At 38.4% G+C, this 13,499-nt stretch overlaps 2 protein-coding genes across 4 annotated transcripts in view; both read right to left on the bottom strand.

Moving 5' to 3' along the window:
* Positions 1-3,962, bottom strand: part of mink1 (misshapen-like kinase 1) — a 31,538-nt gene extending 27,576 nt beyond the window's left edge. For all 3 annotated transcript variants that reach the window (XM_008427645.2, XM_008427646.2, XM_008427647.2), the window contains exon 1: positions 2,620-3,962. In XM_008427645.2, coding sequence (XP_008425867.1) covers positions 2,620-2,676 — 57 coding nt within the window. In that variant the 5' untranslated portion in view covers positions 2,677-3,962. The remainder of the gene's footprint in view (positions 1-2,619) is intronic.
* Positions 3,963-7,728: 3,766 nt separating this feature from the next.
* Positions 7,729-13,499, bottom strand: part of pld2 (phospholipase D2) — a 22,915-nt gene continuing 17,144 nt past the window's right edge. Inside the window, exons 17-24 of the mRNA XM_017308736.1 lie at positions 13,166-13,270; positions 12,692-12,780; positions 11,681-11,794; positions 11,430-11,476; positions 11,059-11,193; positions 10,463-10,616; positions 9,082-9,199; positions 7,729-8,084 (exon numbers count right to left, since the gene is read on the bottom strand). Of these exons, the coding sequence (XP_017164225.1) occupies positions 7,860-8,084; positions 9,082-9,199; positions 10,463-10,616; positions 11,059-11,193; positions 11,430-11,476; positions 11,681-11,794; positions 12,692-12,780; positions 13,166-13,270 (987 nt within the window). The 3' untranslated portion in view covers positions 7,729-7,859. The remainder of the gene's footprint in view (positions 8,085-9,081; positions 9,200-10,462; positions 10,617-11,058; positions 11,194-11,429; positions 11,477-11,680; positions 11,795-12,691; positions 12,781-13,165; positions 13,271-13,499) is intronic.

Genomic DNA, 13,499 nt, shown 5'->3' with positions numbered 1-13,499 from the left:
GATGGATGGATGGATGGATGGATGGATGGATGGATGGATGGATGGATGGATGGATGGATGGATGGATGGATGGATGGATGGATGGATGGATGGATTCTGCTGTAACATAAAGCTTTGATAAGCTAGCAGTAGAGTATTTGGAAGGGGGTTGAAGCTCCTAAAGGAAGTAAATATCAAATTTCCTGTACGGTGATCATTTAGCCAACATTCAGGAAAAGAAACAAAATCTTTACAGATCATCCAGAAAAATAAAGACTAAAACAGTCTAATTATTTATTTTTTCTACATTTATTTTAGAATGTTACAGCTACTCTCCAGTCAGACTCGAACACAAAGGCTGAAAAGTGCTTAATTACAACAAATGCATAATATTTTTTCATTTTTCTAAAGCTTAATTCTCTGAGGTTAAGTGTGATTTTGTTTTTTTTGATTAGCCGTTATCACATTGTCAAACATTTTGCTTTAATCCAGAACATAAGAATGTATTTCTAGACTTCTAGCAACAAAAATGAATCAAACTTATGTCCAATTCAGATTTTCGTCCTGTCACAATGTCCTAATCCTCAAAATGTACCAACGATGTGACCTGGAAACACAAATCTCTAGATAAATTAATGTTGTAAAATCAAATAAATAATCCTGTTCAAATTAATTGTTAAGGAATGTGTGCTGCAAATTATTTAATAGTATGATCGAGCCACTGAGACGTTTGTTGATATTTGAAGTATTTTAACTATGTTCCTCCACTGAGGTCACTGTAATCATGTTAGTGAGCAGAACCGACTCGAAGCTCGAAGACAATGCAGCACGTAGCAATGTGCGATTGCATGGTATTCCATTAATCAACAGGTGATGGCAACACCCAAGAAACGCAGCCAAGCACCAACAAATACTACTGAAGGGAAGAAAACAAGATGATGAACATGAAGGCTGCCTAACTTTTGTTTCTGATTCAACTCTACATGGCACCTTTACATGGTCAATTTCCAAAATCACAAGAACATTTTCACACTTGTCTCTGGTGGGTGCTGCTGGCCAAGTAGAATTTGGTGATAAAACCTTACAATAAAAATGGAAGTAAAGAGAACAGATAAAGTTCAAGCAGTACTTTAGTGACTGAAGCAGTAAGTGGACCTAAACATCTTCTACCAATAGTAATATATAAAAGGAAAAGGAATTTCTAGATCTAAGAAGCAGTGTGGAACAACCCCATTTTTTTTCCAATTGTCTGTTTAGCTAGCATCTTGTGGAAGATAGTGTCACTTGGTGCCTTTGCACCAGTTAGTGGAAGAGATTTTATTTTAAATTGATTTGTTTTTGAAGAACAGCATCACTCCGATGGACATGCAGGGATGTTAAAACGAATCCTTTTGTTTCCACAAAAGCATCTGGGGAAGCAGATTTTGACATATAACACCAAAAAATAATAAAGAGGAAGGTCAAATATGATCTGTATCATATTTGGTAATTCTCTACCTTTTGTCTAATGTCCATACATTTGCAGCTTCATGGCGTCCTAAAGCCAATATCAGTGTATCTGCCTCTAGACTCATTTCACACACAAAAGTAAAATACCTCTATGCAAAATGTAGCAAAGCTATATATAATATTTTTGTAGCGAACAACAAGGTATGGGGATTTCTAACTTCTCTTTATCAGAATCACTAAAACACATTTAGTATTTCTTTGCATGAACGTGAATTCTAAGCACATTACATACATTTTCAATATGGTTATTACTTTTTCAAAAGCTTAATGTTCACCTATTTTGTACCTTGAAAATTGGTTTCAATGCAACAGTCCATGTGGACAAACGAAGATGAGGTGTTCAAATCTGATGCATGACACAAAGTGGATGGAGTCGTGAAATAAACTACCTCCAAATTATTTAACTTCAACTCAAATTAACTACCAGCCTGAACACAACTGAGTGTTTCAGGATAACATCAAACGCATTTTTGGATGGATAAAGTAGGCTAGCACTAAACTTTTGTAGTGATTCGTTTCAATCACAAACCTACAAAAAATGCATAAATTAAGCAAAGTAAAGAAAAATAACTAAAAGCTAGTAAAGTCACTAAAGAAACCCTGCCAGTGGTCAAATATCAAGCCAGAGAATGTTGTTGTTCATCATGAAAAGAAGAATGTGGTGGTACATAAGGCATTTGTCACTAAAAGTCTGCCCAGGACAAGAAAAGTGCCTAAAAATACAACTTAAAAAAAGTCTTACTCTCAAATCAATTGAAATCCTTACAATATCCTTGACAATATGGATGATTATAGAGAAAACATGCCTTTAAAAACGGATAGAAAATGTTTTAAAGTATTAGGAAGCACGCATGGAATAAAAGAGTATAAGATTTTGATAAATCAGAAGATACATTTTGCTGTGATTTGTGGTTGTAAACATCCCAGCTGCCCACAGCACACACAGCCTGGGGAGAGTTGGGGGGTGTTGGTTTGACTTAAGTTTGTTGCGTGGGTGCAACATGATTGTGCTCGTGTCAGAGGAAAACTCAAAAATGACATAACATCTAAAGAGACTGTATGCTGCGACTTTAACAAGGCTAAATTACTGCACCTTGCAATAATTGCAATAATGATAGTAATAATACTCACCCTGAGAGCTGCGAGGTCTATGTCATCCAGGCTTCGTGTGGGGGCGTTTTCAGACATAGCTGGCCAAACTTATGACGTTAGCTAACAAGTTAGCCACTTATTACACAAGAACTTTGACAGGAAGAAATAAATGGCTGCCCACGAGCCTAATCTATCGATATCATACAGGAAAACTGATTTTATATATAAACGCGGAACACTTCAATATAGCAAGTCCATCCCAGGGGCTGCTTCAGACGCACCCAGCAGGTTAGCTCACGTCAACTCTGGTCGAGAGCTGTAATGTTTTCCTCAGCTGATTTAGAAAAATGTCAGCTAGAAATTCTGACTGAAACACAACGAATGTAAAATAAGATTTTTTTTTAACAAAATGGCACCGTTCCAGTTCAGCCGGCCATTAGTACCGAGCTAATAACTGGTTGGTTTTAAACGCAGCGCACCTCCAGTGTTGTTGAACACCTTGCTGCGTTCATTTTGACAAGAAGACGCCGCGTCTCTGCTGCTGTAAAACATCCCTAGTAATAATATGCCTGATAAAATTACGCAAGCAGGGAAAATAATAAGAAAAAAAAACTCCTACCCGATTTTGACGGAAGAGCACTATTTAATTGTGCTGACAATTATTATATATATATCTATATTAAAAAAATGCGGGCTTGTTCAACGCAGTGGTTGTTTTTAAGAAGAACGCAACGTCTGTGATGTGATGGCGTCCGGGTCCGTCCGCACCAGAACCGAACGTCAAACTGGCGCTGGCTGCCTTACATGAACGGAATACTGCAGTTAAATCCAAGCCGAACAATTTGATTTAAAAGACTGGGGAGAAAAAAAAGCAGCTCCCACCGCTTCTTCGTGTCAAACTTTATACGACGACTAAAAAAAATTATAATAATAAACCCCCCACTTTTTCAAGCCGACCTCAAAGTAATCAGAGTACTGACTCAGGTGTGTGCCTTTAATCAACCCGCAGCTAACGTAGCAGAGCTAGCAAGCTTTTTCCCAGGATAAACTTTCCCTCTCAGTCCATATTTTTTCTGTTGACAGTCGCGCCTAGCACTGCCAACCTTCCGGAGGAAAATACAGGCATGCTCTATGTCCGTAACACTTAAAACACTGCAGCCATCCGTTCGCTAAACTTAAAGGCTMCTGTCGTCTCCTCCAGCGTCCAGCTCGGTCGAAACTGCAGTCCAACGGTACCAGGTACGGCGTAGCTTCTACCTGCGAAACTTGTTATTTCGCCATGTTTTGACTCCTAAGTCCAGCCTCCTACTTCCAGCCTTTAATGTAATGACGATTGGCTGCACACAGCACTCCTCAAGTGTTTTCTGCTCCAGAAAGGGACTACGGAGCTGCAGCAGGGACAAATTTGTATGAAAAAAAGTAAGAGTGGACCTTAACCTCATATATGTCTTCTCTGAGCTGCCATGTCGGAGTCATTCATTCAAACTCACCTGAACACACCCTAAAAAGTTAATATGCTGTTCGTGTTTGGCATTAATAAGTAAAGTATGATGAACTCACCCAAATCTACCAATTTAAAGCAACATACCAGACTTCTTTGTAATTCAGTTAAAATGACTTTTGATTTGTCACTTAGAACACGATGTCCTAGTTGTTCAATTTGTTTAGTTGGAAATAATTTGAGAATGAAGATAAAATCTACTGTCCTAAAAATAGCTTTCTACACTTACAGGTTTCTGATGACATCACATAAGGCAAACAGGTGTAGGAGTATACGCACAGAATAACCCTACACAGGCCTTCTTCTGTACATCTGAAGTCTTGTCCCATATGTTGTTTTTCACCGCAAAGAAAAATTTGTTAATAAAACAATTAAGTAAATATTACACAAATAAAAACCATGCCAATTTAGTATCTAAACGGTAAGAAAAAATTTCCATCGTTCAACAATAAGAACGATGGAAAAATAAAGTAGCGGAAAGCCACTGTACTGAAATAACGAACGATTTCTAAAAGGAACACAGTCTTTGCTTATTTGATGAGCAGAGAATATGCACTAAATGGTAAAAATTGAACAGGAATACAGAAAAACCTGTACCACTTAAGAGTTCTGAACAATTATTGCCATTATCAATCACCAGTAAACATTACGGGTGCTACTGGCTCAAAAATGGAAGTTTAAATTTCTTGCAACTCAAACACAATTTGAACATTTTAGAGTTTGTCATAACCTGGTGAAAACCGGCCCCTTCCTCTACACTATTGCAGAATTTTTTTGAGTGGAGTTGCACAGGAAGTCTGTCACAATCTGTCAAAGAAAATATTACTAATATCCCGTCAGCTGTTTTCATGTTCCTATTGTGATGTCATTGACCCAAATTATTATTGCTACATTTGCCTACATTGTTTTCAACAGATCATCAGTTTTTTAAATAATGCATCATTCACCTCTAAAGAGTTCAAGAGAATGGTCTGGTGCATGCATAATTGAGACTATACCTGTATTTCTTACTACTTCGCCATTCACAGAGAAGCTCAAAGATGGAATTAGCAAGTAAAACCTGTTGGTAGCYAGGCATTAGTTTCTACATAAAATWATTCATTATAACAAGTTGGGAAACTGAACACACAGTTGTGTTAATAAGGTCTGCACTTCTGCATCTGTACAAGGTGCTTGTTAACTAGCTTCATGTCACAGGATTGTTTCCCAGTGAACATTCCTGTGTAACTGGAATGTGTACAGTATAAATAGCTATACCTTTTTATTTAAAGGTATAGTTCAGAATCATAACAGTGAGGTTAGAGGTCATCAGTGAATATTTGCAGTAGATAACTCATCTTTCTTAGGTATAACTTTCAAATAAAACTTCTCACAGAAGCTGAAGCTAACCAGACTTCTATCAATCTGAAGCAACTGCAATCTAAAAAACTGTAAAAAAATAAAATAAAAATAATAATAAATAAAAAATTGTATAGTAATAAATGTGAACAAGCAATTACATTTAACATATTTTTTTTATTTCAGGTTAAAATAAATGTGAAATCTCAAATTACAGAGGTTTAAAAGATTAGTGATTACAAAACAATATGAGAACAGACATTGATCCAACTTTAATTAAAAACAAGTATGAAGAAATAAGAAAAACAGCACAGCTTATAGTAAAAATGGTAGTTAGGAAGACAATTTGAAAATCATATCTACCCTGAGTGTTAGTGCCTCATTTATCGTATCTACAGATCTACATATAAAATGGTTTTAAAAATGTAAATATAGAGTTTGATAATATGCAATGAAAAATATTTCTCAAGTATTACAGTCATAAAATGAGTTCCTAAGGCTGGTAAGTTTAATACAAACAGAATGATTATAAGATCACTTGTTGATCAGTTAAAGGCATTTCTGCTTTCCCATCACAAAGTGTAGCACTTCAAACATTTATTTTTTTCTTACACGAAATAACCAGTAAAAATGCCAGCTTCTACTGTGCAAAGATTCAGAGTGGGTATTTTTTTTCTTCACAGTGTGACTATTTTTGAAACCAGGWGAGTACTGTGTCTAAACACAGATGGTTTTTTTCTGGCTCCTGTGTAAAAGGAGCTTTGTGTAGAGCGAGTTCACACGAGGCATCCGTCAGTCATATTTATCACACCAGTTTGAAACCAAGAGGTAGTGCACTTAACCTGGGCTTATCTGACAGTTTAGTACAATTKAACTTGAAAAGCAACATGGTGTTGTTTACATTAGTGAATCCTGTTTACCCCCTTTGGACACACATGCACAAAAACAAATACAATGCAGACTTTTCCCCACCGTTAGGGATATAAGACGCTAATTTCTTATTTAAAAACCTGACGAGCTTCCAGTCTTAAAAGTGTGCATCTAATTAGGAACACATTTTAAAGGGGAAGAACAGATTTTTCAAACACATCTATGTCATTCAGTTAATGCATGGCGCCTTGCAAAAATATTCCAATTTATGAATCAGCTCATTTTTGAAGCTAGTTGTCGGTGCACTCAGTTTTATTTAGGGATATCAGTAAAGRGTTTTTTTCACATTTTTAGTGACTAAATATGTTTAAATAATAAAAATGTTCTTACTTTTCATRAAAGAACCTCTACTTTGTGTTGACAAACYACCTAAAATCATAATATTATGTAATATCCTATGTAGCAATGTGACAAACTTCAGAGTTTATGAGTATTTTTGTAAGGCGTTGYGCAGTAGGTACATGTTTTCTCCAAATTAGGAAACAAAATATATGAAAAAAACAAAGTCCAGTCCAAGAGATTTGCATGTTGGTCAACAAGTGATCAATCTGAGCAGTTGGGGAGAAAAAAGTGTGTCAGACACATTATGTAACTTCTCAGCTGGACCTCAGCAAATGCCTCATGCCTGTGAGCAAATATAACATAAGGTAGACACACAAGACTCTTCATGGCTCCTAGACACGACACGGAAGTAGCTGCAGAATGCCAACAGTGTGTGGAATGTTGTGTTGGACTCCAGGTTACATTTGGATGTAACAGGAAAAAAAAAAGAAAAAAAAAAGAGTAAAATTTAACAAGATTTCAACGACGCACAAGCTAAATATATTTTCTCTCTCACATTTAAATATAAAAATGACAGAGAAGTAACTAGTCCCCGCGTCCTCGATCAGCAATATTGCTTTCTTTCTTTTTTTTCTGGTACACCATCCTGATTTAGTAAGCCATCCCTCCTATCAGCGCTCTCCTTTTCTGCTCCATCGAGCCTTTATTTCAGCTGCGATCCAGTCATCTCTTTATATCCGTCACCATAACAACCACAAATGTTCTGACAGGTTTCCTGGCACTGCAGTGAGAGGTGAAGCCTCAGAGGGAGAGAGTGAGAGCGCGGGAGAGAGAAAGAGACAGAGCCACCCACCAACAAAAAAAATAAAAATCTTGCACCCGTAAATGTACACTATGTTCCCAGATCATGGGAGATGGTTGATTACCAGTCCAACCTCGCAGCCCTCCAATGAGTCACACACATCCATTTGTATGAGTTTACAATACCGTCTACCGTTGGTTGGTTCATAGAAGTTACGTGATAGGCATCATGAATAAACTGGCCAGCACAAGCTTGTCTGTTATTCTAAACTTTAAGTGATTTGAGCCAGACTWGATTTAGGATCGACCCATAAACTGTTTTAATGTGGGAGCTGGTGTTACAGTTCGTTTTGTGTGCTGGGATTTAGGTACAGGTTAGCAACGATTGTATCAGTGTTGTAGTGGCCTGATCTAGACAGACATGTGGTTACGTCCAAAGGTCTGTAGGAGCCATCCCTTCTTTACTGTTCCGAGGAGGCTGCAGGTTTTCCTCGCACAGGAATTTCAACGGAAAGTGAACCAGCAGTCCTCGGATGGCCTTCAGCTCCTCTGCCGCCTGCTCGGGGTCTGTGTCGCATAGGCGTTCTAGAGAGCCGTAGTTCTTCAGCAGAAGCAAGTTGTGAACACTGTTACAGGGAAGGCATCTGAAAACCTGACGGATAGAACGGAGAGGTAAGAAACCCGAAACTAAGGSTGCGTTCACCCTGCAGCCCATCCATCCATCCATTTTCTTGACACCCTTGTCCCTTGGTGGGGTCGGGAGGGTTGCTGGTACCTATCTCCAGAGAACCCCGCTTCTCGTTCCGGGCGAGAAGCGGGGTTCACCCTGGACAGGTCGCCAGTCTGTCGCAGGGCAACACAGAAACACACAGGACAAACAACCACGCACACACACACTCACACCTAGGGGCAATTTGGAGAGGCCAATTAACCTGACAGTCATGTTTTTGGACTGTGGGAGGAAACCGGAGTACCCGGAGGAAACCCGCGCATGCACAGGGAGAACATGCAGGCTCCATGCGGGGGGACCGGGACCGGGAATCAAACCCAGAGCCTTCTTGCTGCAAGGCAACAGCTCTACCCCCCCCCACTCCCTGCAGCCCAAAGTGACCCAATTCTGATATTTTTGATGTAATGCGACCTGTATCTGATATTTTCATGACAGTCTGAACAACACACTTAAGATTTTTTTCGAATGCGATCCAGGCCACTTGGTTATCCGATACGTATCCGACTTATCCTTGCAAATGTGACCAGGTCATTGACACTCAACAAACGTCACTATTCTGCGTCCTGATACAACAACCATGGCGGACTAGAAGATTTTGCTGATGTTTTAATAAATAGAAGTTTAAGTTATTACAGTGGCACCATTAGCTCCACCATTAGCATCCATGTTTACTTCCACAAACACCGAACAGTTCTTCTTCTTCTTCTTCTTCTTCTTTATGGCGGTTGGCAAAACACCGAGCACGCTCTATTGCGCTCTCTACTGCACCTGCGGGACACTTTCAGGTCGTTTGCCGTTCACACTGGAGAACACGCAAGTCGCATTTGACAAAAAAAAAAATCGGAATTGGGTCACTGCAGTGTGAACGCAGCATAATGGTGGCAAACAGTAGTAATGCGTCGTTTGCGTTCAATCATACCTTGTCGTAAATGATGGCGTTACGTTTTGCCGTTTCATTCCAAGTRAGGAAGAAGAAGTCGTCGCTGATTGGGTCGTCAATGTTGATGCTGGGGTCTGAAGTTGCTCCAGTCAGAACCCTGTTGCAACACAGAATTTAAATGCTGTTGGCAAGTTCAACAGAGTGCATTTGAACAATACAAAGTGCTGATCAACRAAAGTTTTCAAAGCACTGCACATTGTTTTTTTTTTTCTTTTCGCAAAAGTATTTGTAAGCCTTGAACATTTTCATGTCATCTTACATTACAATAACAAACTTCTATTTTATTTGGGTTATAGAKTWCWTTGGGATTATACAGTATAATAATAATAAATTCTGAAAAATGTATTGATCTTATTTACCCCCTTTGAGATTAGCCTTTACATAAACATCTTTCATTGCATTTACAATAGCAGGTTTTATGGGGAGCATGCCTCTGCCAGCTTTACAGAGCTACACTTGGCATCGATTCTCAACTATATTTAGATCTTGATTTTGACTTGAAAATTTGGAAAATGTTATAATGGGACATGCTGATCAATTAAAGTGAGAATACTTGTTTGAACAAATTTATATTCACCAGGGATCTGAAAAGAGAGCTACGGGATTGATGCCTTGGGCACAGGCTGATGTGGATTTACCTCTACATGCTACAAAAAGAAGAAATTTACTACCTACAGCCGACTGAGGTTTTCCCATAATCCTTTTGGTGTGCGCTACGTTACTATATGAAGCTATACATGGTTCAGCTTCATCGTTTAAATTTAAACAGTAATAGGTTAAATCCATGAAGAAACATTGGGTTTGATGCTTCCATCCATTCAGAGTTAAATAACACTSAATGGGATATTTCAGTGTATTTAGGTGTGGTTTGGGGTTTTATGGTTTGTTGTGGTCGGCTGAAAAAGTTTGCGTTGCTGCTATGCATATTGTGCTGCAGACTTTTTTGTGTGCACATTGTTTATTTATGAGGCCCTACGTGACTATGAACCCATTCCGATGCTGAGTAGATGCTTTAAACAAATCATTGCATGGTTGTGCCATAACTTTCTTCAGCTGAACCGAATCTAAAGTAATCCTTTTTTGACGGAAAGAGGAACAATCAAGAGTCAGCACCGAGCTCCCGCGAGAAACTGCTGATCAGGCCCAAAATCTGGGTTTTGTGATTAAGTCAGAGAATATTATTAAAGAAATAATGTCTCAGCAAGATCTTGGGAAACTCATCCTTGCGTAGGTAAGGAYACCTTTCTGGGTTGCGCTGCAGATTAAATGTTTGACAGTTTTGCTAGTTTGACACTCCAAATAAACAAACAGCCATGATCGATACTAGGGTGTTATCTCAGTAGCAATGTTCTGGCCCGACCTGAAGCACTCTTTGCGCAGAGCAAGCGCAAGCGGTCCTGCTTCGTATTCCTGTCCTCCCATGACGGATGGGACCCTCTCTTCATCTTCCACCAGCACTGCCAGCTCGCTGTCTCGGCTGCCCAGCATGCTGCGGTCATTGATGTTGGCTGATCCTGAAGCACACGTAGTAACAAGAGGTTCATTTAAATGACATATTTTAAAGCATTTGTTTAAAAGCAACAATACTGGTTCAATGTATTTTTTAACTTTTCTTGTGTTCAGTCGCGATTAATGGGTACCTTTACTAACATTTTTCTCTTTAAGGCAAATTCTAATATGCAAAGACGTAAACGATTTCAATTGAACATTAAATCTAGCACATCCTTTTTGTTTTCTTTTGGCTWACGCAGCAGTTTGCTTCTTACCTTCTCTCTGGTCCGACAAGGTGTAATAATAAAAGATTAGATATCACGAATGCCAGAATTTAGGAGTATTTCTTTTTTTTTACCTTGACGTAATTATGGAAAATAACGGGGATAAAAAAAAAATACTAAAAACTTGCAGTTTACATCATTTCTCTAACAACTGACTGGATTYCTTGAATGAGTGTCTCACCAATTATATATCGGCGGTCATCAGCAATGAGCGCCTTGCTGTGAACGTAAATCAGCTCTGTGACCAGCTTCTCGGAGAGCCGGGAATGCGTTCTGAGGCCACAAAATGTGATGTACTCAGTCCACTGGTCCTTCACTGGGGGACAGATCACAATGACATTATTTACTGTAGAAAATATTACTGGGAAGATTTAGAAACAACTCAAACAGACACGAGAGCTTCTTACAAAATTAAAATAAAAATAAAAAATCAAGAATAATGTGCAGAGACAAGTGAAGGAACAGAAAGACACACAGAAGAGATTTTTAGCAGGAGGTGAGTAGATGGATTTTTAAATGATAAACAAAACAGATGAGCAATCAGAAACTTACCCTCACTGAGCCTTGACAGAATCGAGTGATCTCCRCGGCACATAGTCCTTACCCAAACAAACATGACAAATATAATTCAGCATTTTTGGGTTAGTGAGATAAATGTATTTGTACAGTTATATGTTGAATAACTTTATCATGAAAGAAAATATGTCTCAATGTCTCTCAGTGCTGATCCACAGGATGTGAAAAGTGCTATTTCTGTGCTGTGGGCTGAGAGCAGAATGATAATGCGAGGAGAAGGATCTCACCTGTAAGTGAAGTGCATAATGGCTTGAATTGCATTTCCACCTCCAGTGGTAATGTCTCCCTCGAAGCCAGGAAGCAAAGGAATCACCACAAACACCCTGTACTTCTTCTGCTCTCTGCAGGGGAAAAACAATGGCTGATTGGTTCCAGTTGCACTGATTGTACTTTAAAGGTACTAAGATCCAGTGATAAGGTGTTTTTTTTTCTTTTTAAAGAGTACAAAAGAAAAAAAACACTGTTTGAATGCATTTGGGCCAATTGCAAGAGGTGAAAAGATCAATCAGGTGGATATAGAAAAAAGGATGACAAATGAGTGACTTTTGACAGATTTTGACATAGATCCTGAAGCTTTCAACTTGAATTTGAGTTTAAATGGATTTAATTATACGTATTTGACACATAGTATGATTATAATGGCTATGATGCATTCTGACATGAACTGTGACGCTATTTGATGCTAGCAATGGTCTTCAGAACTTTGCGCCACTCTTCGCGTTTCATTGTTGTTTTAATTTAAATAAAACCTGCAGGTCTCCTTATATGCAACTCAAATGTTTGGCAGCCACATAAACAGTTTTTAAAAGTGGAATTTGATKAAAAAATATAAAAGGGATGTATTCAAAAGAACTCTAAAAACTGTCTTATTTCTGATGAGATGTAACCAGCGGCTTGAACACAAGGGRCTAGTTTAACAGGTAGAGTTAGTCTTGAATAAATAATGTTTAAAATCAAATTAAAAGCCAAACAGAAAAAAAAAAACTTTGCATTCACTTGTTCTATAGATGGAAAACTACATCTGGACTGACTGACTGGATATTACCTTTTATATATCTTCATAATGGAAAAGAATATTTGATTACTTCAGTGAGAAGCTGAATAAGTGATAAAACTCTTACATTAAATCTTCTACTAGCTGAAGCACAAGTTTAATTAACCTAAACTTTTAAAAACTGGCTCTACCTAAATGTGCCAATAAATCATAGTTTACATCTGTCTTGTCAGAGAAATCCCACCTGTGTGCTCGCAGGATTCGATCTACGATTGCATCCCCGATCTTATTTTGGACGACCTTGTCCTCYGCACAGCTGATGAAGAACTGGTTCTAAGGGCAGAGAAAAGGCAGATGGTGACTCAGTATGAGGCGAGGGCAAAAGCAGACAGGAAGCTGGCAAAGAGCATCCACAAACCCTCAATTAGGCACCAAATATGTCAGAGAAGTGAAAGAAATTTGCTTTAGAGACATATCTCATAAAGCACCCTATTTGTAACTCCACAAATAAAAATGATGATAATATTAATTTATGTGTGATCACCTTAAAGAAAAGCAGCGTCAATGTCAAATAAAAAATTATTTAAAAAAAACCTGAAGCAAGGCCAGGTTTATGGTGACCGAAATAAAACTATTTAGAGATGCATTGATTTTGAAATGTAACTTTTGCCAACGCTGCCAATATGCAGGAATAAATAAATACATTCTGCTGTTTTACCTCAATGTAGATGTAGTGCTCGCTGTTCTCAATGGTGTGTATGTAAGCCTGAAGGATCGAGTTCTCACTGCTTCCGGTTGACCAGCGTTCGGAAGAGCGCAGCACCTGAGGAAATAACACACACAAATTCCMAGAGTTCTCAATTCTTCCAGGACAATTCATCAAGTAYGAGGACAACGGGTCATAGTGAATGCCAATGATATATAAAACATGCAAAAAACAGAGTGGAAGGGAAGGAAGTGTTCAGAATAAAACTCATACTTTTACTTTGGTTTACTACAAAAGCAGACGAACACTTCCAATAGACAAATTGTTTTGTTTTTGCAAATGAAGC

This window comes from Poecilia reticulata, linkage group LG14, assembly GCF_000633615.1.
Source record: "Poecilia reticulata strain Guanapo linkage group LG14, Guppy_female_1.0+MT, whole genome shotgun sequence".
In the NCBI taxonomy this organism is placed as follows: Eukaryota; Metazoa; Chordata; class Actinopteri; order Cyprinodontiformes; family Poeciliidae; genus Poecilia; species Poecilia reticulata.
The sequence above is the reverse complement of the archived record's forward strand: the minus strand, read 5'-3'. Positions and strand labels throughout refer to the sequence as shown.